Source organism: Anolis sagrei, chromosome 2, assembly GCF_037176765.1.
Source record: "Anolis sagrei isolate rAnoSag1 chromosome 2, rAnoSag1.mat, whole genome shotgun sequence".
NCBI classification, from domain to species: domain Eukaryota; kingdom Metazoa; phylum Chordata; class Lepidosauria; order Squamata; family Dactyloidae; genus Anolis; species Anolis sagrei.
In genome coordinates this window covers 236,539,826-236,567,787 of record NC_090022.1, presented here as the reverse complement: position 1 = coordinate 236,567,787, position 27,962 = coordinate 236,539,826, and the positions used below count along the sequence as shown (strand labels likewise).

At 36.8% G+C, this 27,962-nt stretch overlaps 1 protein-coding gene across 5 annotated transcripts in view; it reads left to right on the top strand.

Moving 5' to 3' along the window:
* ADAMTS19 (ADAM metallopeptidase with thrombospondin type 1 motif 19) overlaps window positions 1-27,962 on the top strand; it is a 115,561-nt gene that overhangs the window by 10,016 nt on the left and 77,583 nt on the right. For 2 of the 5 annotated variants that reach the window (XM_060762003.2, XM_060762005.2), the window contains 4 exons: window positions 19,794-19,959; window positions 23,927-24,099; window positions 24,503-24,586; window positions 25,769-25,926. In XM_060762003.2, coding sequence (XP_060617986.2) covers window positions 19,794-19,959; window positions 23,927-24,099; window positions 24,503-24,586; window positions 25,769-25,926 — 581 coding nt within the window. The remainder of the gene's footprint in view (window positions 1-19,793; window positions 19,960-23,926; window positions 24,100-24,502; window positions 24,587-25,768; window positions 25,927-27,962) is intronic. The other 3 variants (XM_060762006.2, XM_060762007.2, XM_060762004.2) reach the window with 2 other exon arrangements.

Genomic DNA, 27,962 nt, shown 5'->3' with positions numbered 1-27,962 from the left:
TCAAGAGTATATACTGTAGTCAAAAGCCAGTCCAAAGATTCAAGGTTCCAGGGTTCCAAGGGTTCAGGAGACAGGTCAGAATACCAAAAATCCACAAACCTGGGGGAAAACCAGCAGCATCTACCACCAAGATAAAACAAATACTTTTCTCCCGAAGATCAGTCCCAAGGCTAGCTCATTATATCCAGAAGCAGTGCCATGTGGAGAGACTACTTCTTTTAGGCTCTCCAAGGATGGATTAAGTTTTCATGTATTGCCATTCTATCTAGAGAAAAGGATGATTCTCATTTGGTTAGAGTTAAGGTACAGTACTTACATGGACCCATGGATACTTCAATCCTAATTTTTTACATTGATTTCTAGATACTACAATATCTAGACTTATGCATGACTATACAAGGTAGGTATGATTTAATTATGACAGCATTATAACCATAATCTGGAAAAATTGGACATAGATAACAATCAAATTTTCGCAAACCTAGCAGACACACTTGAGAAACTTAAGCAAGAGTTTGTTAATGCATTTTCCTCCAACTCTAGATAGTTTTGCATCTAAAAAGCAAGCTGAACTCAGGTTTAAACTCAACATTTCTAACCAGTTTTACTTTATAAGATGTATCAAAGCTGGCATGTCCAGAAAATTTAACAGGAAAGAACTAAGAGTGGGGGAAAATAATTGCTTTGTTTTAAGTAATTCCAGGATTTTACATAATCTCAGCTTCCAATAATGTACTGTATCCACCCATCCTGAAATATCCTGGGACTTTTGTTCATTTCAGAAATCACTACTATTACCACTGGGTTACATTCTGGCTTTCATTTGCTGCAATCCAATTAAGTGTCAGCACCAAAGATATGTTTAAGTAGCATTCTCCCCCCCCCCCCCCCAAATCTATTCTCTATTTATACATAAGACTGACTTATGCAGAAGTATATATGATATTCTTGAGGCATCACTTACTTCCAAGAAGCCCTCTTACTCCTTAGGAACCCGATCTGATACATAATGACACTACACAATGCTACAGTCCATCGAGATATATTAATTAAATTTAACCCCTTTTAAAAGTAAAATAAGACAGTTGTGCATTATCAGGATTGCTTTAGTTAAAGTGCTGGTTACTTTCAGTTGTCTTGGGGCGCTTCCAAAACAAGACTTAAAACCACTTTGGCTTGGATTTGAGTTCCCACAGCAACACAAAAACCCAGGCTTTCCAGATCTTACTTTTAGATCTGGATCTTACCAGGTATTTAATTAATTCAGAACAAAGCAGGGAAACCTTGCTTTGTTCTGAATTAATTCGGTTTTTACCAAAGGTGTCATTTGGACACCTCTGGCCCGTCTGGAAGGGCCCTCAGTTTCATACTCTGCTTATTCAGACACACACTCTTATTGCTGCTTATTCAGACACACACTCTTATTCTCTTTTATGAAAATTGATTTTTCTCTTTTCTTTTCAGTTCAACCTCTTGTCTATGCATCCATACAATACTAGTGATCATTTAATAAAGTGTTTCTGAAACTCTGCTTCTCCAGATGTTTTGGACTTCAACTCCCACAATTCACAACAGCTGGAGGAGCAGATTTTCAGAAACACCCATTTGATATAATAAAATTCTCAGCATCTTCTGCCATTTGCTAGAGCTGCCAGGAGTTATTGGTCCATGTTTGAGAGGAGTTAAGTTTCTATTATTCTTGTAAAAAGAAATGCAGATTGTTACATAGCAATGCCAAATGGCTTTCTTTGTACTTTTTGTGATTAAACTAAATTTCTAAGGGCATGTTCATATGAACATGGTGATGAGTGGGGATATCTCCCTTACTAAAAGGTCACTGAGTTCAAAAGGCTTTTCTCTGTTTTCTTTAATTTATCACTTGTTTGAATTGTAGATAGATATGTTTTGACAGGCATTATCAGATTTACTGTCAGAAGAAAGTGTCTAGGTATGAGGACATCAATGGAAGTGTCAGATGGAAACAGAAAGCAGAACTCAGGGACAGCTGTGAAGATACAATATGGAAAGCTTACATTTAGTTACTGACTTCTGTAAAGCTGAGAGCATAATATAGGTATACCAACAGTACAGTCAAAAATACAACTACAATTTTAAAACCAAGGAAATTTTCATTTTACTTTTATTTAACTCCCTTGGTTCACATGCAGTAATGAGACAAAGTTGCCTGGTTTATCATTTTCAAACAGCATGCTAGAGTGGCTAAATAAATAACAGTCCGCTCTTCTGCTTATGTTTTGTTTATTGATACACATGAACCAAACTTTGTTTCAAGGGAAGGAACTGGCAAAACCACCTCTAAGCATTTCTTAGCTAGGCAGGCACACATACACACATGAACCAGGAACAGGGGAGGTAAAGCTTTGTCTATTCTGTTCTTGCAACTATTTTTTTTAAAAAATTATAACTGTCACTATACTGCACAAGATTGTGAGGGTGTGCATGCAAATGTTCAACCACTATTTGCATTTTGGGACTTTTGGAGGAAAACAGCAATTTATGCCAAAACACAGGACACTAGTGCGTGTGTGCGTGTGTGTGTCAGTGATACAAATGGCAGGACTTTACACGAGGGGCAAGGAACTTTGTATTGTCTTTTCTATAACAAGCTCTGGTAAACCATGGCTTTTAACATTAGCCTCTTGTGGAGAGATAAGCCACAGTTCCTGGATTGAAGGTAATGGAAGGTCATCAAGTTTTAATTCAATCTGCTTGAAAAACAACCTAAGCAGTTTTGATTGTGAATATGTGAATATTCAAGTCCCATTATATGCAATGGCATAGTAAAGTGGTGTCCTTCTACCTAGGTTTGCTTTTAGTTTTTGAAAAATATTTTCAAGCTGTGTTTGACTGCTAGATCTAAATCTCTCTGAGTATGCATCTTCAGTGCAACAAGAGCTTGATTGAGGAAATACTTTTGTCGGGTTCTGTTCCAGACCTTAGAAATATTCCTCTGTGGACCACAGCTCCCAGAATCCTTCAGTCTGCATGGCCGCTATGATCTAGAATCTAAAGGCTACTACAGGGAGAGATCCACTCCTATGTTACAGCAGCTCTGCTGGCTGCCGATCTGCTTCCTGGCTAAATACAAAGTGCTGGTCATTACTTTTAAAGCCTAAACAGCTCGGGTCCAGGTTATTTGACTAATCACATGTCCTCCTAAAACCAACATGGGCACTACAGTCAGCAGAGGAGGATCTGCTCTCGGTCCTACCCCCCCCCCCCCCATCTCAAGCATGGCTGGTGGAAACGAGAGAGAGGGCCTTGTCCATGATCACTCCCACCACTGGAACTCCCCCCAATAAAGAAATAAAACTGGAGGAGGATTAGATGATGAGAGACTGCTACTAGACCTCTGACTGAAAATTATTGTTTCATTCAGGCTTTGTCATACCATGTTTGCCCAGTTAAGATCACTGGCCACACAATCAACTCACATATCTTAGTGAATTTTCGCTGGTTCCTGTAAATTAATATGGATGTTTTATGTTTAGGTTTTATGTTAGGTATATCAAATCAAATCATTTATTTCAGTCATTGACCAGCACATATGTTAGGTATAATTTTTTGATAACTTACATTTTATTTAATTTATAGGTGAATGTTAAAGTTGTTGTTGTAAGTAGGGTTATTTGGGCTATTATGGTTGTATCTGTTGTACCAAGGCACTGAATGTTTGCCTTTTATTTTGTTTTGTTTTGTTTGTTGGAATCCTCCCAGAGTCCCCTCGGAGAGATGGGGCGGAATATAAATAAATAATAACATAATAATAATAATAATAATAATAATAATAATAATAATAAAGCAGAGGTAGGTATAGTATGGCCTGTGATCTGCATGTAGACCCTGGAAGCCAGTCCCCCATTCCCCAAATTTTAAATCATTTTGGCCCAAATTTAAGGCATTTTTTTACAATACAGAAAATTATACTCACAAGGAAACCCAACCAAAGATTTTGCAAAATCAGCTCCTATAACTGTTCACCCTCATACTTTTTGTCACATCATTTCCAGTGTCCATTTTCATTGAAACTCTGAAAAATAATATACTTTGGTGTACAGACAAGGGGGATACTGCCTGTTTCGTGAATGGGATGAGAAATTGGTCCTTATGACAGTGAATTAAAGGAAGATGGAGAACAAATGGAGAATTTTTTTTTACTAAGTAATGAACAAAATCTATTCCCTTATCTGTATGCTTTGGAAGCATCTGAAAACATTGTTCTGATTCATAAGAGGGCCATTTGCACATGCATGTCTAAAAATGTTTGCACTAGAACGTCTTCTGTTGGTTTTCTGTTTTGAAGTTCCTTCACACACAGATGCCAGGGTTTAGCAATTTAATATCTAGCTACAGGGCTTTTAGCAGTTTAATGTCTATCTACTCTCATGCTTTTTAATTGCACTTAATAAATATGAACTTAGAAGAAAATATTTTATAGAATGAAATTAAAATGTCAGCTATCTTGTTTCTTAACTGTGCTCAGTTAAAGAATAAGACCAGCAGATCTGTTTAAAGTTTAGAAAAGTACTGGTAGAGGAAAGAACATTAAAATTGTTTTCCAAAATATTTATGGAGTTCTACATTTATGGTACTATTTATATTTCACAACTTTTAAGTTGCTAAAGCCTCATTTCTTTTGCATGTGCATGAAAAAAATGAACCTTTGGACTCATGCTGCATATTACGCAATGTTTTTCTTGGGTCCACTAATACTTAAGTCAAAATTTATTTTCTGAATGAGTTTAATATCCAGAAATGTAGACATGTGCCCAAGGCCAACTTGTTAAGTGACTTCATTTCTTTTTTAAATCTAACTATCTTCCAGCAACTGCATGTGCTTATTTAATTACCTCAGCTGAGCTATCTTGGAATCTCACCAGATCTTCAAAGCAAAGCTGGGTCAAGTCAGGCCAGTCCTTTTTGGATGGGGCACATTGAGAAAAGGCAGGTACTAGAGCTATAGGAAGTCAGCAATTGACAGTCTTCTTAGAGTACCTCTGCACTGTAGAAGTAATGCAGTTTGGTACCTCTTTAACTATCATGACTTAATTCTATGGAATCGTGAGAGCTGAAGTTTCATGAAGTTCCAATATTATCTGGCAGAGAAGGCTAAAGACCCTGTAAAATGACAACTTCTAAACTACCCTCCCACCCACTCACCCACTCACTGCCCATCCATCCACTGCTCACCCTATTCCAGGAAAACTTCTTCAAGCAACTTTTCTGAGAGGGGGTGAGCAGCGGATGAATGGGCATCCAGGTGAATGAGTGAGTGCATACATGAGCGAGTTGGTCTTTGGGCAAGTGGATGCGTGGATGGATTGGTGGGCAGATAGGTGAGTGGATAGGCAGATGAGTGAAGTGGGCGAGTGGGGTTTTTTGGGTGAGCAGGTAGATAGGTGAGTGAATGGACATTTACAGCAGGAAGGCTGCCTAATCAAGGGTGTGATTATTATGTGAGGAATCCTTCAATACCTAAACAAGAACCCAAAATTTGGGTGGGGGGAGGACTATTTTGCGATGGCAACTATTATGTGATGAAATATGGTAAATGCATTCAAGCTGAATTTATTCGATTAACCCAGTGATATTGGTCACACTCCTAGAGAGCAGTCATAAGGCAAATACCTCTCTCAATCTGCTCCAGCTAGATATAGCCTACAGTAACTGGTACTTGAACAATGATAATAAAATAGAAGAGATCTGTTTGGTCTTATTTTTAATGTTAAGCCACTGAAGTGATTTTTTTCCAATCCAGTGAGTTCCATTTTTAAAAATGTGTTTTTGAATTAACATTTATATTAATATTAGGTTTTCTAAACCTGATTTTAATGCACACGTGTTAACATAAAATCCATCTTTTCTTTACAAGGGGACCAATCCATGTAACAAAACTAATAATTTTAAAATTATCATTTAAATATACATCCTGGTGCTTTTAATGGGATTAAATATTATTTGCTGTATTAAATCTAGTATTCGACTGCACACTACAAAGACTGTAAGAAAAAAAACAAGTAAGAGAGTAAGAATGAAATCTGGGTCTTGTAAAATAGGCAAGCAGTGCTGTTTAATACAAGAGCTGCAAGACATTGGAATACATACACATTGCTAAAATGAGAGTTCATGGAGATCTGCACCATAAATCTAGGAACAAGGGGATGATATACTGAATCATGCATTTATGAATATAGAGAAGATTTTGGGCCTTTTTTTAGTGGTACGAGAGCAGTTTAATAAATTACATCTTTCAAAGTTTTTTCCATAATAGAATTGCATGGCTGGCATGATATGAAACTTTGAAAAGAACGCTGTTCTTTATATTTAATGTGGTGTTGCATTCAGTGATGCATGGAATAAATAGCTTATTGTAACTACTAGCATGAGAAACAGAACCTTTCCAGGTAGGGATAAAAGTGCATTAAAAATATTGTGACATGCGGTCAATCTTTTTGTTTCTGGTTGTTAAATTACCGTTAAAGAGTTTGTGGGACTGAATTCTCAGCATGTGTATGTGACGTTATTTTCATATTTGTGTGGGGATATATGACTTATGTTTTTGTTTAAGTTGCATTCATATATAAGTTGGGGGAAGGCTTTGGGGCCAAAATTATAGATTTTGATATGATCTCTGGATAAGTTGAAGGTCATTCCAGAAATACCCTTATAGTCTCAGCACCATCTCAGGGGCAGCCATCCCTCTGGCAATTACTACTGCCATTTCCCTACCCAGGCATTTGAAAAGGCTAGACACAGAGGGGTTGGTGCTTCTTTTAGGTTCTGCCAGTACTGGATTAAGCTCTCGCCTTATGCCAATCAGAGATAGTTCTTTTATCCATTTGAAGTTTTGGAGCTAACTGTATGAGCGGATTCTACTGAGATGTGCTGTGCTAAATATGACATCAAAGACAGACATATATCTCACATGCCATTTAAATCATTACAGAATGTACTGGAACCAAGCATAGCCAGTGGATGGTCTTGCAAATGGTCAAACGGTCAGTCAACTTTGCACATAAACCTAAGTTTAAAAAAACCTTGGCTTAATAAGCAAGGAATATGTATGAACATCTCAACTGAAATAAAAGCCAGAAAAGCCAAGATTTGGTACTAGACCATATGATTTGCAGACCCAGAACTAACGTCAAATGTTTACAAAAAGGCAAGGTTACAAGCCAGCTCCAAATGTGGTTTACTGAAACATGGATTGCTTGCAAACTTGTAAGAACCTTAAGCACTAAATCTTGGCTTGTTTGCTCACTTGGTTGAAGAGATGACCAAATCAGGATGCTGCCCATTCATATCCAGGACATGCTTTCACATAACAGTTTATCTGAATGACCTTGCATTCACTTGTGGTGCATGGATTCCTTTCCCATTTTCCTTACTGGAATAAGATTTGCCATTTTCATCAGTACATTCGTTCTGTTGAACCACAAATCAAGTTTCTTTATCTGTTGCCTGAAGCTTGTTATAGATCATTGTTTGATTTATTAATATTTTGGCAAATTTCTACCCAGTTGAAGACAGTCATTATATGTTGCTTCCTGTGCTTGTCAAAGATGAAATGGATCTATCAAAAGGTATTCTCCCTGGCAAAACAGTCAAGCTACACTAAATCATTATCCTCTTGTATTTTCCTGGTGTCATTCTTTCTCAAAAGTTCTGTTTTCTTCACACCTTTTCAGTCTGTAACCTAAATAAGCCAATTAATTAATTCACATCAAGACTTATTACACCAGGCATTTTGGGGATGGTGCTGGTGTTGTATTACATGTCACCAGCTGGTGAGACTGAAGTGCAAAAGAAACTGAGGGCACTTCTAGGCTTCACAAAAATGCACGCCAAAGCAGGTTTTAAATACCTGCTTTGGCATGCATTTCTATCCCCACACCACCCTACAAAATATGGGTTTTCCCAGTTGGGTGTCCCCATTCACTCCCAGTAACTTCCAAGAGGGCATGGGCCCCCCACAACCCCCCCCCCCAAAAGCCCTTAAAATTAAAAGAAAACTTACTGGGCCTCTATGCTGCCTCTGTGGCAGGCTTCCTGGAGCATAGATATGACATGCCAGGAGGTATGCGGGGGACGGGGGATGAGCCTTTGCCTGTGTCTGTGTATTTGTGTTTCATTATGTTTCAAGGCATTGAATGTTTGCCTGTGTCTGTATATATGCTGGAATCCACTTTGAGTCCTCCATGGAGATAGGGCAGAATACAAATAAAGTGTTGTTGTTGTTGTTGTTGTTGTTGTTGTTGTTGTTGTTATATTTGGCCCCCTACCACCTGGCACATCATTTCTATGCACCAGGAGGTCTGCTGGAGAGGTGCCATGGTGACCCGGCAAGTTTTTATTTTATTTTAAGGACTTTTGGGGGGATTTGGGGAGGGGGTGGGGTGGATGCCCTCCTCGGGTCTCTGGGCTTTTTGGAGATGGGCTGTGGGGACTGACCCCTGAGACTTCAGAAGCAGTCCTGTGAGTCAGTCCCCACAGACTCCATACCCCATTAGAAAGGCCTGGGTGTAATGGGGTATCAAATTAATTTGGGACAAAGCAGGGTTTTCCTCAGAGGTTGTGAGGTCCTCACAACCTCTGAGGATACCCACCATAGATGCAGGTGAAACGTTAGGAGAGAATGCTTCTGGAACATGGCCATACAGCCTGAAAAACTTACAACAACCCAAATGAATATTGTTAAGGTATTTGTTGCCAATAGGGCATGATGTTTCAGTACCCTGACACAGTCTTATTAGGAGCACATTCTGCCCTATGAGTTTTCTCATTTTTCAGTTTGAGAAGAAGATAAGTGCTTTTTTGGTTCAAGTTTCTGTATTTTGCACAAATGTCCCTTTGCAAACTGTGAATCAAAGCTTGCATACACACAGAGCACTCATGTGTCTATGCAATTCATTCATTCATGGTTTAATCATGTTAGACCGCAATAAAAAATGTTAAAGAGCTAACTGATTCATTTTTGTTAATGCTTTGCGGTTTAGAATTTTTTTTTTTACATCTGGCTAAATTGACTCTGGCTTGTGAATACTTTAAACCACAATAAATCTTTGGCTTTTGTTGTGCTGCAAGGCTGTTTTAAGAGTCTGGTCTTGAAATAAAGTCAGGTGTTTCATTGTGATGGATCCTGGTTTATGGATTAAGGACATTTATACATAAAGAAAACTGATATTCAGATTAGAAGCACTACTTTCTAAAATGTTGGAAATTGTACTCATTATTTTTTTCATATAAACCCTGCTTTGTCCCAAATTAATTTGATACCCCATTACACCCAGGCCTTTCTAATGGGGTATGGAGTCTGTGGGGACTGACTCACAGGACTGCTTCTGAAGTCTCAGGGGTCAGTCCCCACAGCCCATCTCCAAAAAGCCCAGAGACCCGAGAAATCCATACAACATATTTATATCATGCCCTTCTCCCTTATAATTGTATCTTGCAAATCCTCTTCAAGTGGATTCAGTGTTCTCATTACATTGAATTCATTTACCTCAGAGTGAAACACACTCAGATGCGTGTCTCAGAATTAAAGAAAAGAAACAAAAAGTAAAATATAAATTTGTCATGCTTTCTGCAAGCTGGAATGCTATATGTGGGGTAATAATTGTTTCTGAATGTTATTTTGAAAAACACAGCCAAGTTATTAACTATGATATTTGGCTTTGCATCATATGTAATTATATCTATGTAGCCTTTGGTTTTTTGGAATTCTCCACAGAAGAATGCAGTAGTAGCTAGTATTTCTACATGGTATTTGATTTAAATGTGTTTATTTTATTTTATTTTTGGTGAATAACCTATCAGGGATGCCCATGGGTTCAAGATGAGCTTTGTGATTTTACATGTTGGCTTTTTTCCAGTCTTTCAACATGATTTTGTTATAGCAAAATTTAAATGGCACCCTTGAGAAATTCCTGGCAAGAAAGTGTACAGTTGAGCCTACTTAAAAATAAACTGTTTAAGAAATAGCATATCTTTTTCTGTAAACCAGCCTTAACATATGGTAAACTAAAGTTCAACTTTCTAAAATAATGAATTATTTTAAAAGGAATATCTGTAGAAAGAATAAACATAGCATCAGTTTATGCTTGGCGTAAACCTTTTGGTTGTTTTAAAAATATTTTAATTATTTAAAGAACTTCAGAGAAATCCATACAACATATTCAGCAACAATAGTATCTAAAGGACTTGAAAAATTTGCATGCTTATATATACTTATGGGTCCATGACTTCAGTTCTCAAGCTGTTTCAGCAGTGCAACTATGGCACTTCTACATAGGCCATATAATGCAGTTGAAAGCCATCTTGAGGTCAGGATTTGCACAAAACATACACCCACAATGTGCACTGCAATGCGCATCCAGACAGAAACAGCGTATTAAGAAAACTTACCAGAAAATCTGGTTCAAACTATAAAATCCTTTGCAGCCAATCAATATATAGTCAGTGCAGAGCAGGAACCCTAGACCAAAATGTGAAGCAGTTGTGAGGACAGGGCTAGTGCTGAAATATTCGGAGAAAGAAAGTGGATACACAGCTTGGTGGAAGGTAAATTAGCACCTCCCTCAGGAGAGGAAACCAAAGCATTCCCATGGGAACATTTACTTTCCCATTCCTGATTGGCTCTGTTTTGGTCTAGTGCTGATTCTCATTGGACAAACTGCTTCTTAATGCATCGCACCAGAGGAGTTGGGGGGGGGGGGGGATCCTTGAATTGGATTGGTCCGTGATTGGCGGATCCCAGCTTCCTGACAATTCTTCAGGTGCCTGTGTAGACACATTGAACCAGTTCTCTTTAATCCACATTCTGACTTGGATTAAATGACTGTTTAAAAGTAGTCTCAGAATCATAGAGTTGGAAGAGACCTCATGGGCCGTCTAGTCAAGTCCCCTGCCAAGAAGCAGGAATATTGCATTCAAAGCACCCCTGACAGATGGCTATCCAGCCTCTGTTTAAATAGCACTCACTTTTGAGTAGATATGCATGTATTTGATTGCATTGTTAATCTATTTTATGGTTCAAGTAAGAGAACACAAAGGTTTCATATTTAGCAATGTTCAGTTCTTTATGGCAACAAAGAAACAAAGTAATACACAGATCTATAATTGTGTTATTTTGTGATCTGAAGAAGGTTTCATAGACTGAAATCCATAATGTCATAAATTCTGTATTTTAAAACATTACTTAATATTAAGAAGGAAACTGAATATATATGGTAATAATGACTTTAGTATAAATAAAAAAGACAATATAAGGGTTTGGAAGACTTATTCAAAATTTAAAATTTAATACAATCTTGCCTGTACTTTTTCTGTATTCTACAAATATATTTACATTTCAGTAAATATTAAATATTTTTAATAAGAATACTTAACAAACACAACTTGAAAATGCTTTATAAATTAAAATCAGTATGCTTCTAAAATAGAGAGTAGTGGGGTGGGATCTAACAATTATCCCTATTATTGGAGGTAAAAACATTCCAGAAACTTGTGGCACCATGCTTAAGACAGATTTCCCCTGCTATCAGAGGAAGCTTCTTCTCACAAGATTCCAGCTGGGGACTAGAACAGTGAGGGAGGGGATCACATGAATGCCAGCTGCTGGGTGGCTTCCCCTGCCATCTTGGAATGAAGCAGATCTGACATCCACCAAGCCCTTAGGGCAGGAGATCTCAGACTTTTAAAGAAGAGGGTTGGTTCACGGTCCCTCAGACTGTTGGGCAGCCACACTATAGTTTGAAAAAAAACATGAACAAATTCCTGTGCACACTGCACATATATTATTGTAGTGCAAAAATATGAAAGAAGAATGCAATACTTAAAATGAAGAACAATTGTAATCAACATAAACTTACCAGTATTTTAATAGAAAGTGTTTGATGAGATCGTCAAGTTAATTAGGATTGTTGTTTTGTGCCTTTAAGTTGTTTCAGTCTTAGGGCGAGCCTCAGCCTAATGTTTAGCATGGGGCTAGGTAAATTACCTTGGAGGGGTGCATCTAGCCCATGGGCCTTAGTTTGGAAACCCTTGTCTTAGGGGAATATTGCAAAGCAGCTTGCTGTTTTATCCCAGACTGAAGGGATTCTTCAGGGAATAGCAAATCAAGTACATAGTTAGGTTTGGATTGGTTTAAAAAATGGACCACACTGATTTCCTAGTTTATATGCTGCAAGTTTGGAGAACATTCCCATACAGCCATGACATGGAGGAACTCCAAGGGCTACTTAATAGCTTGTCAGCTTTGCCTAATTGCATTCATCCAATGTATGTATGTATGCATATATATATATATATATATATATATATATATATAGAGAGAGAGAGAGAGAGAGAGAGAGAGAGCACTAGCAAATTTTTATCAATTTTGAGATCATTAGCTAATGTCCAACAATTTAATTTTCATTCCAAAACAGCAGATGTATGAAGTTCTTGGAATTATGGTTTGGCTGAAGATTAGTACTGGAGGTGGGTGGGGTTATATTCTCACTTGTCTGGATTTTTTTTTCTGTGAAAGATCTATACCAGAAAAAGTGCTATTGGTTTCTACGATAGATCTTGGAAGGAATGAGAACCAAGACAAGATAGAATATATATATGTGTAAAAAGAACCGGATATGAAAAAAGTGAGCCAAAATTTAGCCTTGTAATGATCAGTGTAAAGTAATGCCTTCCTTCAAATATTTTTATGTGCTTCATTTTTCAATAGTGAGGTAACTGTGGTTGTTGATCAGATGTCTAATGACAGCATTTCAGTGTTAACAATCAGATTATAAAAATGCATTTCCATTCTGCTCCTTCCAAGCCCAGTTGAGCTCAGAGCTTCATAAAAACTTTCAGAGAAGTTTTTGTGCCCTTGGGCAAACTCAACTCCCAGAATGCGTAATGCAAAATTTCCACAAGCTTAGAAAAAGGAACAGTTAACTTTTATGTCTTTAAGCTGTTTGTCAGTGAGGTAGATAAAAGAGAGTCTGTTGGTGAAAGTAAAAAAAAATGTAGGGAATCATGTTAACCTATTAGAAAATTCTCAGCAGAAAAATATTTATTCTATGGACTTTGGGGATGTTGGAAAAGCTCCAGCTGCCTTGCCAATCCATGCCTCACTCATGCTTTGCTCCCCATTTCCAAAGTAACCCCCAGTGATGTCCCACCATTTGCCAAGTGGAAAAGGGGCATGGCAGCTGGAGATTTCTAACACTCCCTAAACCTGCAGGAGTACTTTGTATATAATAATATATAATGGAAAATATATATTAAGTATTAAATATATGCAAACCTTATGCTGGGAATGGCATACACAACCATATTGCTTTATCTCTTTTGGCAGTTTTGCCAGCATTAATTTGACGGTTGTGCAGCTATTGACGTTATGGACTACAGACATAGTGGACAAAATTGCAACTTTGTCTACTTTTTTGTAACTTTCTGCATCTTTCTTTTCATAACCTTTGAAGAGTTCATCAGTTCTAGCCAACATTTCACATAGGGGAGTAAACGATAAGCGAGGCGCTCCTCTCTGCCCACCAATAAAGTCAAAATTATAACAGGATGAAAAGGAAATGCCATTTTGCATTGAGATATACATTGACAGTTGTAGAACATTGTTTCACAGAAGACCAGAGATAGGCATTCTGCAGCCTTCCAGATATCATTTAATGATTATTGCTAGTCCTTTTCCCTTGGTAGGATGAGTAGCCTAGAAACATCTGTAGGACTGAAGACTTCCCAAGGCAGCATCAGTATCTTTTGCAATTAAAGTCATATGTTCACTGGTTTATAAAATGGCATTGTAAAATCAGAGAGGAAATACAGTGTGTGTGTGTGTGATATTGTATTACATATGCTATATGATCTACTTTGTGCTTTTCAAACCTCCATGTGTTTTGAGGTATTTCATAGTGAACTCATTTAACACGATATTGCAATTGATCTAGTTTTCTAAGAAACTTACATTGGGGACCTAGCTGGAGAATTCCACAGTTCTTCTTAGTGAAGGAATGAACATGGTTAGGATACAAGTAATTTTCTTTATCCAACCAATGTAGAAAAATCATCACTAGGTGGACAGAGAACATTAAAGATGTTATGGAAAACCAACACAGCAAGTAGAGCAGTGGTTCTCAACCTGTGGGACCCCAGGTGTTTTGGCCTACAACTCCCAGAAATCCCAGCCAGTTTACCAGCTGTTAGGATTTCTGGGAGTTTAAGGCCAAAACATCTGGGGACCTACAGGTTGAGAACCACTGAAGTATAGTTAATCAAAAACAGAAACAACTGGCTACCATTTGTGTATCATTTCTTTACTCTTCCAGAATGAAGATAGTTGGTGATGTGGAAAAGCATAATTGAGTCTATTGTTTATATAAACATAGTTTGTTGAATTTGACTATTTCATTTGTATGTTTGCTTTTCATTGCCGTTGTTTGATAGTGGCTGTTCTGTTTGGGAAGATCAACAAAAACTAATAGGTTGTATTTTGATATTATTGTCAATGTTGTGTGTTGGGACAAACAGGCAGAAACCATAGGTTTTCTTCTTCAATGTCTTCATATTTTAAGATGAAGAATCTTAAGAACTAAGCCTTTTAAACTACAGATTCTAATAGTAATTTGTGAGATGTAGTAATTTTTAAGATGATACTCTCAATTCACAAGCCATGACTAGACTCCAAAACTATAATCTGGGGTTGCTCTCTTTTCATATTTCGTTTTAGTTAAGGATTTACTAAGTGTTCATTATCTAACTTATCTCCTGGTAGTGTTTGATGGTTCTGATTAGTTGGATCCATTCCAGTTTGTTTTCATGCCTTTTTGAGAATGGAAGAAGTCTTGGTCATCCTGATGGACGATCTGTACCCAGAAATGAATGTTTGAGACTGCAGCCTACTTAATTCCTCTCAGCATCTTTCAGTGAACTTGGAAAGTTTGCTTCTTCACATGCTTCCTATCCTGGGAGGTTTAGCAGGCTTCTCATATGTTTTCTCTTATGAATTTTACTTTTTATTTATTTTATAAATTGTTTGGACAAGTTGTCTGGTTTGGCCTGGAAGGTCACCAATTTGTGGATGACACTCAGATCAACATCTGCTTGTAATCTGTTTCTCCCAAAGGCCCTGAACAAGTGCCTGAAGTCAGATTTGGGCGGAATGAGAGTTAACAAACTAAAGCTTACAGTAGACATGTTGGGGTACTTTGTGTTTGGAAATGGACTATTCTAAATGACTGTATACAAATAGTCACAGGTGGTGTTACACTCTACCACAGATATGCAGTTCTAGTTCAAGTTGATATGGAAACCATGACTCCATTTGGAAAAAAAGGTCATGCATTCATTATTGAGGCATTGAGACTGGACTACGACAATAAGGTCTATATAGAGCCATACTAAATAAAATGTTTGGGAACTTCAATTGGTGCAGAATGCAGGTACAGGCTGAGTATCCTTTATTCAAAATGCGATCCAGTTCGTTAATTTCGTTATTCGTTATTAGTTCGTATTTAAATTAGCTTACAATCCAGTATTGAGCCATGCAGGAATAGTGTGAGGAGTAATTAAGAATCGAAACAATTTTCGTAATTATTTCATAATTATTTCGTAATTATTTTCGTATGTCTGGTGCAAGTTTTACAATCTCGCATTTACCCAACTTCCGGTCCCTTTGCTCTGCTGCTTCCCTCCTCTTTCCTCATGCTTCTTCTTGCCTCACTCTGGGCTGCACTGGGCTACCTTCCTTCCTTCCTTCCTTCCTTCCTTCCTTCCTTCCTTCCGGCTGGCAAATCCCACATTCCCCCCTCCCTCCTCTTTCTCCTGGCATCCTTCTTGCCCAAAATTTCTCATTACTTTATTTTTCATACCCTCACTCTATGCCACAGGAATGCGTTGCCAGGTACAGCTAGTATAAAATATAATATAATATAATATAATATAATATAATATAATATAATATATTATAATATAAAATACAATTATAATATAATATATAATATTATAATATTATAATAATAATATAATATATATTATATATTATATTATATTATTATAATACTATTATATTATAGTATTGTATATTATATTATATATTATATTACTATATTATTATTATATTATATTATATTATAATTGTATATTACAATATAATATAATATATATAATATATTATAATATATTATATTATTATATTATATATATAATATAATAATATATAATATATAATATATAATATAATAATATAATATACAATAATATAATATAATAATATTATAATGATATAATATAATATACAATAATATAATATTATAATATTATAATAATATAATATAATATAGTTGTTGTTTGTTTTATCACACCAACAGTCAACAACAGAGGGAGAGGGAAGCTTCAGAAGTTCCCCCTGTCCCATTTGGAGGTTTTCTTAGCATATTGTGCAATTGCGTCCACCATTAACGAATCGATTCGTAATTTTACGAAATTTTATATATTTTGAAATTTTTAAAAGGAAAATTTTGGAATTCTTAAAAAAAAACGAAACACAAGGGCCCCCTAAAAACAAAACAAGTTTAGAACCAAATTTTTCCATGGTTACCCAAGCCTAAAAGTTACCCATGTGAACAATGTGAACAATTTTGGATTTTGAAGTGTTTTTGGAATTCTGCATAAGGAATGCTCAACCTCTACTTAAAAACATATATATACAAGTGACACCGAGGGCCTATTGCTGCTTTGGACCAGCTCCAGATTATGAAGAAATGTTTTCATGCTTCATTCTCAAACTACAACAGCAGCAGGGACAAATTCCTGACCGTTCAGTCAGGCAGAACCTGTTTCAGTCCTACTGAATGGTCACCCTTACTTTTTCCATGGTTTCTCACAGTTTCTACAGAGTTCTGGAGAGGTGCCTTTGGTGGTATCAGCTTGACTGATTTGAATTAGAACAGGTCCAGCTGTTCACAGCAAGTCCAAAGTACAGGTCTAGAAAGAGACTTCTAGTTTTGGCTTTGGGACTTTTTTTGGCAGAAACCCTAAAGGTTTCTGGGATGGAAAACCTATCCTATGGCCCCTGGAAGTTTCCCTCATTTGGCCTTGAATGGGTTGGGATGAGTTACTTGAAGTACTGCCCACACTTACATCAGCTTTCATGTGTATTAATAATTTCTTCTGAAATCTGGCTTGCATGTTGTTGAGTCAAAGTAAGAAGGATAGTGGGCACAAGGGAGAGGAGTTTTAATAGCTTACATTTATCGTGCTGTCTTCTAATTGGGATTTGACCAGCTCCATAATTTTATATCTTTAAGTGGACATTGAGAACATGTTAGTTCATTGCTGCTCTTTCAGAGTGTTCAAGGGAATTTAATTTGCCTGCTTCATATTCTGATCATTTAAAATCAAACTTGTTTCCTCTCCTTGGTAAGAAGTTGCCAGACATTCCGTTTCCTTAAAGCAGTAAATGTTATTTCTCTTTCCCCCCATTAAAGACAATTATGTCAAAGCCTGGAAACATGCCCTTTACACAGAATTAGGAGGTCCTCTTTATCTCCTTTATTGTTTACCATTTTAAAGCACTCGGGGCTTTACAGTTACTTACACTCTGCCTTAGGTTGAATTATAGTGATTTATCTAAGGCCACCCAGTGAGCTTCCTGGTTGAACTTGAACTTTGCATGTGAAAGTTCAGCACTATCTAGGCACAGTGCCATCATGCTTCGGTCCAGCAGCTAATGAAAAAACTTCCTTCCATCTGAACCATCACTGCTGTGGCCTCTGAGGTCCCTTCTACACTGCCATATAATCCAGTTCAAAGTATATAATTTGGATTTTATATGACAGCATAGAGAGGGCCTGAAAGAAAGGACAGGCAATATCTGCTGGATGCAATTCTCTACCTCAATGTCATTTGTTTTTCCTTGTGTGTCATGTCTTATTTGGATTTTATGTCTGGCAGAAGAGACCTGTCAAGTTGACAACTCTCTAGGAGCCTTTTTGGCTGAAAAGTACTTTAAATACTAGACAGAAAGCAATAGAGATGGAAAAGTAAACCTGCTTCCTCAAGTTAATAGAATCCCGCATTGGGAGAGAAGCGTCCAAGGATGCTCCCCTCCCAGTTGAGCCTAGGACCTCCACTGCAGCAGCCAAAGAATGCCATATGACATTGTGTGAAGGCCGGCATGGGGCTTTGTCCCCAAAACAGAGTTGGAGCATTCTAGGAAGCTAAAATTGCCCTGTCTGATGAGGCCCTGAAACTTCTTGGTCAGTTGGATCAGTTATTGATTTATTTTTCCTTTTAAAGATCCTTTATCTTTTCCTCCAACACAGACAGCATTCATTTGTATGAAAAACAAGTGCATTTTAAATCAGTCTTTTTCTGCTAACACTATATGAATTTCAAAACACACGGTTCACATTTGCTTTACCAAACTCTATACTTGTGGGAAAAAGCTCTTGTACTATATTTCCCCTTCTTGTTGTTATGTGCCATCGAGTTGGCTTTGACTTGGTGTAGCCTTCTGAATGAAAGGCTTCTAAGGGCTACCTTGATATCAGAAGCTCAGTTGCTAATTTCCAAGCTTAGAACTGTGGGCGGATTCAGACAAGCTTCTATCCCAGGAGAGTCTATGTTTTAAAAACATGGATTTTCCTGGGGGCCTCTCCATACCCATGGCAGAAAGTCCGAGAGAATGTCTGGAGGCCCTACCCCCCTCCCCTGAAGCCCCCAGACCCCTTAGAAAAGTAATGAAAACTTACCCGGCCTCCATTACAGGCTTCAGCCAGCTTTCCTGGAATGTAGAAATGATGTGCCAAGAGAGCGGGGGGGGGGGGGGAGCAATTTTCTCTCCCCCCCCTGCTCTCCTGGCATATCATTTCTACATGCCAGGAGAGTTGGCCGATGTCTGTAATGGAGGTCGGGTACGTTTTCATTACTTTTTAAAGGTGTCTTGGGGCTTGTGGGTATACTATTTCAACTGCAGTATTCTGCTGTCCAGGACCAGAAATAGTGGGTTTATCCTGCACCTTCCAAGAAGGCATGGAATAAACCCACTATCTAATTAATTCACTATAAACCAGGGTTTACCTGGTTTGTAGCGAATTAATTCAGGACTGTCCAGAATGTTATCTGGACAGCCCCTTCTTTATTGCGGTAGATACCACAATAAAGGTACTGTCTGGATGGGTGCTGTGTCTTCCTTGGTTAAGTCAATTGAGCAGTAATGTACTCTTCCTCCTTTGTGACAGCCTGAACATTTTCCCCACTGATTTATGAAGCTTGTTCCATACACAGAATTTATGTTCATGTAAAAGGAAATGTGGCATTTGAAGAATGCCTTTACCTTTTTGTTTAATACAAATTGTGCCATTCAAAACAAATGTATAGATTGTACTCTACATGTAGGCTTTTAGCATTCTAGATATTTCACTGTGCATTTTCTGTTGGAGTGTTGCCTCCCACACACACAGATGAAATAAAAGTAAATGACATTTTAGTGCTGTGAATTAAAGGGACAAAACAAAGCAGGAGAAGCAGCTTTTCCAAAAGGATATAGCTTCTGAATTTTCTAGATCTGCACTTTTGGATCTGCCTGCATTGTGATTTGCAACATTATATTTATGTTGTAGCAGTAGGTGCAGCTCATTATTATCAATATTATTTGCTGATGCAGCAGTTCTTAGAACATACTAAGACTTTATTTCAATTCATTCTGTACATGGCGTGATGGAGCCATGCATTAAGTAACATGCCATATCTGTTGCTTTTGTTTTCCCCTGCAGATGGGTTTTTTGCAGATGAATGACGACTTCATATTTATTGAACCACTCAATCACACATTGGCTGTGACAGGTCATGCACATCGAGTATACAGACGTAAAAGGTCCATACATGAGAGAGCCACTGAAAATCCCACTTCTCATAGTCAGTACTGTGGTGTTCTTACTGGTAATGTAACCTCCATTAAAATATTTTGATGCAATAGGCACGCTTTAAATCTTCACTTTTGGCGACTGTTCGAATTGCCTGAGTCCAAGTAATTAAAGTGGCAAATACCCCTGTCCTGTATTCTTTAAGTTAAGTAATCTTTGTTAGTAGAGAGAGATAATAGATAGGGGTGTCATTGTAGGCATACTTTAAAGTAAGTTTCACTGAAATTTGTCATGATCACTTTCAAGAATGTGGGATTTCTGTCTCTGTTTAAAATACCCTGCTACATAGAAAAGAGTTTAACTGGAAGATACTACAGCATCCAAGCAAATGTGTTTAGAACTGATGTGCCAAAATTCTTAGAAAGCAAGTCACAAATAATCCTCTTAACTCCTTTTTGGATGAGATTTCTTTCTCTTCTGCTATGACAACTGATTTCTTTTTTGTTTTGTTTTTTTGTTCTTGTCTGTTTTTTTTTTTTTTTGTAGTGCTTGAATGTTGTGATTGCCAGCAAAGGCAAACCGAGCTGTACTTACATTTTTAAAGAACAAATTAATTAGCTAGATAACTGAGGCTTATCTTGCTGATAGACATTGCAAGCTAAACAGAATAAATATGAATACATTAAAATTAAGTTAATTATAATATTTACTAGTCAGTCTCAACCATAGAAAATTGAATTACCTCTAACTTCTCTTATTGTTAGTTTTGCAATGAAGCTGATAGGAAACTATGTACTTTATCTTCCTCGTCACGGCTTTCCTTATGGTTGCAGTTCTGGGATAAGAAGATGAAATACAATTTTCTCTTCCTGTTCTAGATTTTCAAACTGACAGGGATGGCTGTAAACAAATTATCTTGGCTTGTCTCTGAAACCTCGCCTTAGGAAATTTTAAGATGTTTGCCCTTTCATTCTTTTATCCAAAGTAAATAGTAGTTTTACTTTTTTCCATATGTTTAACTCATAATGACATGTGGAACACTGCAGAAAGGTATCATTAGGACCTTTTATTGTTTTTGGTTGTTTTGTTTTGTAAACCTCCCCCCCCCCTTTTCCCCAACGTACACAAACACACCCTTTCTTCTTTTCTCTCTCATCTGTGTGGTCTGGCATGGTACTTACACTGTATGCTTTGGTTGCACTTGAAGAGTTTCTTCAGTTTGCAAGAATTCCCACTGAGAGACCATGGGGAAGTTGAGCAATTTTAAACAGAGAATTTTGCTGGAATCAATAATCTCTTGAACTGAAAGAAAACTATTAAATGTGACATTTGTGTACATAATAGTCTTTTTGTTGTAAATTATTTTTAAAAACAGCAACTAATGGGCAAAATACTCCAGAGACACTTCTATTGGGAGAGTTGCAGAATAAATGTAGCCAAAGCATTTTCACTAGAATTTTATCACAAAATGGTACTTATTCAGTTTAATCAGCATTCCTTTATTAGAAAGCTTAACTAATAAACTACAATTCTTTTAGGCCTTCAAGATTCAGGGAATGAAAAGTGGGAAAGGATAGCATTGCATTTTATTATCTTTTTCTTTCCATTTTGAAAAAAAGATATATATTCATGTACTTTTAAGTAGTTTGAAAGAAAATGTTGGTGTCTAACTACATTTGACATATAAGGCGAAAGTAAAGGGGGCTGCTTCATAATCTGTATGTAGATGCAGAGTATGCCAACTATAGGTTCTGTGTACCTGTAGCATGAGAAGTACTTTTTCATATTATTTTTTCCATGTGATTCTTATATAATGGCTGTGGGAATGCAGAGAGTTGTGATTGTAACAAGCAGTTCTTTTTCTATGCTTCAATGGTTCAACTACCAGAAACTCTTGTCAGCATAAGCAGTGGTCAGGACAATTGAGAGCTGAGACCCAGAGCTATCTGGGGAATCAATCATGGAAACCATTGCTGTAGTATGTGTCCAATGACAAGAAAATGCAGCTTTCTTTCTTTTTTAAATTTGGTAAAAACTTGTATATGTTAAATCTGTAACAGATGCATGTTTCTACTGAAAATGACTGAAGGAACACCTGTTTTAAGCTCTATGCATATCATTGACTCTTTGTTTTAAATACATGTTGATTAGGATGAGCAGGGAAGCTAATTATATTGTAAAGGTGTACAATATAGTGGTGAGTAACCTCTTCGAGATCAGAGGGGAGGGTTTGCAGTGGTTCTCCTAGAACTCTTCCTGAACTATAATTCCTACTCAAATTCAGTGGCAGCCTTGGTGCAGACAATGACAGAATGTCCTCCAACACCATAGAGTACTAGGAGAGCACATAATGAGGCATATCACATAGTTATACTGGAGACAAAAGAAGAACATCATGGGTGAAAGCAACTAATGAACAGTTACACTTTGTGGGTAGGAGGTGGAAGTTCAAGAGTAGAAGGCTTAGGACTAACAACTTGTGGCAGTTTTGGCTGGAAAATTCTTTTTGTGTTGAGCTGATCATTACTAATGCTAATGCTCCACTAAGTGTATTCTCAAAGGAAGCAATACGCAATTTTAACAAATATTTTCCAGCTCTTAGAAAGTCTTAAAAGAACACATAACTTTTGAAACCTAATCACAATTTTGGACTTATTGTGTGTAAAATCTGGTTCTTTTGAATAGAAAACAGTGTTTTCTGCACATAAAATATTTCTACACAGAAATATTCTTTCATACACATAAAATGCCATCTCTTAAACAGAATATGCTATTTTCTGTGCAAAGCAACATATTTCTATGTAGAAAGGAATATTTCTGTGTAGAAACATTTTTTTTGTGCAGATATGTGTTTTCTGTGCAGAAAATACTATTTTCTATACAATATTATTTTCTATAAAATACTTTTCCTGCTTCTTGGCAGGGGGTTGGACTGGATGGCCCACGTGTCTTATCAACCAAGGGACCGTGGTTTTTTTCTCAATAATGGTCACATAAAATGAGAAGAACAAGGGAATCATCCTACTTCAGCAGTTCTCCATCCTGTCTCAGTATCAGTCATTGTTTCATTCCCCAATGAAACAGCAAGAAATAGTGGTACCATTCCACATAGAAGGGAAGGCATGAAAGGGAAGTAAAATGTTGCATCTTCTGCCCCTTTATTTCTCTGTCTGAACACATTGACTTGGCACTTTCAGCATGTTGAAGGAAAAGTTTGGAGAGTGATTCTCCTTGTTATTTCATCAAAGAAGGCATCCTTGAAAGCCTCTGATTTTGAGATTGTGGGAGGGAGTGATTACATTTTAGAGGAGAAAGAGTATTTCCTTTTTTTGTCGTGTCAGGAGTGACTTGAGAAGCTGCAAGTCGCTTCTGGTGTGAGAGAATTGGCCGTCTGCAAGGACGTTGCTCAGGGGACATCCAGATGATTTGATGTTTTTATCATCCTTGTGGGAGGCTTCTTTCATGTCCCCGCATGAGGAGCTGGAGCTGGTAGAGGGAGCTCTTCCGCCTCTCCCCGGATTTGAACCTGCGACCTGTTGGTCTTCAGTCCTGCCGGCACAGGGGTTTAACCCACTGCACTACCGGGGGCTCCTTAGAGCATTTCCTAAGGAGTATTGTCATAAATTACTATGTTCATATCAAATAGCATTCCCTTTAATCATGAATTAGGTGACTTAAGATGTTCCTAGATATGTCTACTCTAAGCACTAGTGATAATAAAGACAAGGATTGGTAATTTCTAGGGTTTCTTGTGAGGTATGCCTTCTCCTTCTATTGTTACTTTTCAGATATAATTTTCTGAGGTCCTACACATTTAGTGGACATCTCTAGTTGAATCCAAGATATATATTTAAATTATATGTTGATCATTACCAGAGCTCTGAATCAAACCCTTAAAAAACAACACTCCCCAAAAGAGTCTCCTGCCTAAAACTTTGGGGAACTGCTGACTGATTGCATAGATAATACTGATCTAGATTAAACAATTATTTGTTTAAGGCAGCTTCATATGTTCATATGTTTGTCTCCTGGTTTTGTTGCAGAGAAAAGAAGAGCCAAAGGTCAAAAGAGAACAGAGAGTGGAAGAGGAAAGAGATATTCCTATAAATTACCTCAAGAATATAATGTGGAGACTGTGGTAGTTGCAGATCCAGCTATGGTTTCATATCATGGAGCAGATGCAGCAAGAAGATTTATTCTAACAATTCTAAACATGGTAGGGAAGTTTGGAACTTGGCAGCAAGGAAATACATTGATACTAACAACCATGAATTATTACTCTGAGATCTCAGTGTGTCTTTCTCACAGAGATCTCTTCTTAAAGTCCTATTAGTGAGAGTTGTAAAATTTTCAACTATATTGACTTATCTTTTGCCCATTATTGCTTCATCGTATTAGTTTGTTCTGAGATGGCCTGTGTGTTCAGTAAAACAAAAACAAAATAGAGGTCACCAGTTTGTGCCATTACCAAGAATAATAAAGTTCTCTGTGTGCTCTAATCTGAACAGGATCAAATTGTACCTTATCAAATCACAAAATTATAAGTTTCTGTTCTCATCAGCAATGATTTTAATTTTGTAAGAAATATTTTAATTCTTTTGTTCCTTCTTTGGTTTTAGGTGTTTAACCTTTTTCAACATAAGAGCCTTGGAGTTCAAGTGAGCCTTCGAGTAACTAAGCTTGTTCTGCTTCATGAGACTCCAGTAAGAAAGTACTGCATTTGTATTGTCAAAGGCTTTCATGGCCGGAATCACTGGGTGGTTGTAGGCTTTTTTTGGGCTGTATGGCCATGTTCTAGAAGCATTCTTTCCTGATGTTTTGCTTGCATCTGTGGCAGGCATCATCAGAGGTTGTGAGGTCTTTTGGAAACTAGGAAAATTGGGATTATAAATCTGTAAAGTCCAGGGTGGGAGAAAGAACACTGTTGGAGCTAGGTGTGAATGTTTCAATTGGCCTCCTTGATTAGCATTTAATGGCCTGACAGTTTTTAGGTGTGGCTTGTTACTGCCTGGAGGAATCCTTTGTTGAGAGGTGATTAGCTGTCTCTGAATAAAATCTGGCTACCAGTATTAAAAAAAACTCTAAAATTATAACTGTAAATAAAGAACAACATTCAAACAGACGGGAAATGATCAGATCAGAAGAAAGACAAGAGTTCTTTCTTCCACCCTGGACTTTCCACAGATATATAAACCCAGTTTTCCTAGTTTCCAACAGACCTCACAACCTCTGAAGATGCCTGCCATAGATGCAGGTGAAACGTCAAGAGAGAATGCTTCTAGAAGATGGTCTTACAGCTCGAAAAACCTACAACAACCCTACTGCATTTGTCTTTTCTATGTAAAGGTTTTATAGTAAACAATATATATAAGGGATGTGTAATAAACAATTAATATAAAGCATATGCAGCACCTGTCAATATAATTTGGGGTAGGGCTGAAAGGGGAAGTAGTGTTAAACAGTGGAATGCACCCCTCTACTATGAATGACAGCATTCTCCTTCGTCACCATCCACAATTTTAATGTAATCTTTGAAAATTAATTGAGGTTAAGCATCTCTGTAAACAATGTGGTTCTATTTGCACAAATTGCCTAAAGCAACTAAAATATATCAGTGATCAAACATTTATATAAATAGGATTTTTATTTTAATAAAAAATTGAATTTTTTTTTTACCAGGGTGGTAGTATATAGCAATTGTTATATATATATATATATATATATATGTGTGTGTGTGTGTGTGTGTGTGTGTGTGTGTGTGTCTATATCTATATCTATATATAATAGATATAGGTATGGCTTCTCTGTTAACATATTTTTGAAACATTTTGTTATGTGTTATGCAGGTACTTTCATTTAAACAAAATACTATATATTTTTTTCAGGCAGATATGTATATTGGACATCATGGTGAAAAAATGCTGGAGAGTTTTTGTAAATGGCAGCATGAAGAATTTGGTAAGAAAAATGATATCCATTTAGAGATGTCAACAAGCTGGGGTGAAGATGTGTCACCAGTTGATGCAGCCATATTAATTACCAGGTGAAGTATATTGTGAGCTTGATACAAACATTTTCTCAAACTGAACAAATAAAATAAAGATGATATGAAAGGGAATGAGACTAAAAAAAGGTGTATGTAAGATAATTAATTTTTTTGTAAATTTCTTCAGTGGTGAACCTTCAAAAAAGAATCCATAATGTTTCATATAACACTGTTTCAATTCACAATATCTAAAGCTATAAAGGAATCAGTTCCATAATTTGTGTGGAAAATTGCTTTCCATTAAGAATTGCTTCTTAAAGTAAAAATTACTTTAATGTATGTACTTTTAAATTCTTTAACTGAACTTAGGTCAACATTCAAAATATAAATATGATCTTCAGCATTATAATAATATTACTAAGATGCAACGATGAAGTATTTCAAAGAAGTGTTTACTATCTTCATTGTTTAATGTGTGTCATGTTTTCCATACATCCTTAGCTTGTTTAGATTTTTTAAGTGTTTTAAATAATAAATCCAGAACTGGGCAAACAATCTTTCTAATATTTGAAAGCACAGAAGCTGTTACAAAATAAAAGGTTCTGCTGGTATGTTGTGGAAACTTGTCATTGGGCAGTAAGAAATGAAATGGGAGCTAATAAAGTCCATGTTGTTCTGAAAGTATGTGAAGAATTTTCACTGAAATTCTAATGCCCAAAAATATAGGGCTTGTTTGCTAATTATGTTCTTATTATAATTATGTTTGTTTTACTATTCATATTCTCCTTTCTATTATGATGTTAATTTCTTTTTTTGTCACAGATTTATGGTTACTATTTTGTATTATTTGGTATTATCTTTGAGATGCTCGTATTTGCGTAGAACACTGAATATTTGCCTTTTTTTGGTGTGTAAGCTACCCTGAGTTCCCTTGGGGAGAGAGGGAAGTCTATAAATAAAGTTTTATATTATTATTATTATTATTATTATTATTATTATTATTATTACTATTACTACTACTACATTGGCCTCAAATGGCATATGGAAACAGAAGTCATCCCTGGATGTCAAAATCCTGTCAAGGGACTTCTGATTCATGTTGTGGGAGAAAATGAGTTAACCTGGTTTTACCCTATGTAAGGAGGAGTTGGAGAACTTTCTTGAGTTTCACTAAATACTGGAGCAACTCACACTTTGGGGTGAGTGTGGACAGTTGGTCTGGCTCTAAGTTCTGGTCTGCTATCCACATAAGCTGGTCCTACTATCGTATTTTTCATATGCTTGGTGGCAAAGGGGAAAATGTCACACTCCTGTCATTGTAGCAAATGGCTATGGAAATACTTGGGATTGCCAGATGCTCTTCCTAGCATCCACAAAGATGCCTGCACAACCATGGAAAGGGGAGGGGGTACTTTATTTTTTAATTTTCATTATTGATGTCCATCTGAGCTGATCTTAAATAAGTAGCATTGGGATACTATCAGATTAATTTAAAATATTGTAATCAGTTACTTTAATGTTAGTGTTTTTTATGTTAAATCTAATACCATCTTGCTTTAGAAATGAAGGCTAATAGAAATAAACTATAAAAAACAGTTGAAATAGCTAGCTTAAATTCTATAAAAACCTTCTGAATAGAATTACTGTGCAGAGTTTCCCCCTAAATAATTCTCATCTGCTGTATTTCTTTATCATTTGCTATATAGACCCTCTTTACATGCCTTAACTGCCTGTTTTATTTGTTTCTTTGAAGAGATTCCTGTATAATAGTAAGCTTTATCTTGAGTAGCTGGATGTTTTAAGCTGTGCATTGCCCCAAGGACCTTTACTAGTGCTGCATTTAATAGGTTTAAAAATTTATGAGTAAAGTATAATTTATGGAAATGACAGAATCAAAGTTGCCCATTCTTGCCTCAGATTCTTTTCTGTCATTAGTCACTATGTTTAAGGTTTAGAAAAATTATACTGTACTCCCATTTGAATAAAGGTCTCTTATTCCCCTATAAGCTTCGTAAACCACTTGTGAAAAATACACAATTTTTCCTGATAGAAAAAAACCTGTGTAGACTCCCCATTGTAGATTCCAGATTTCA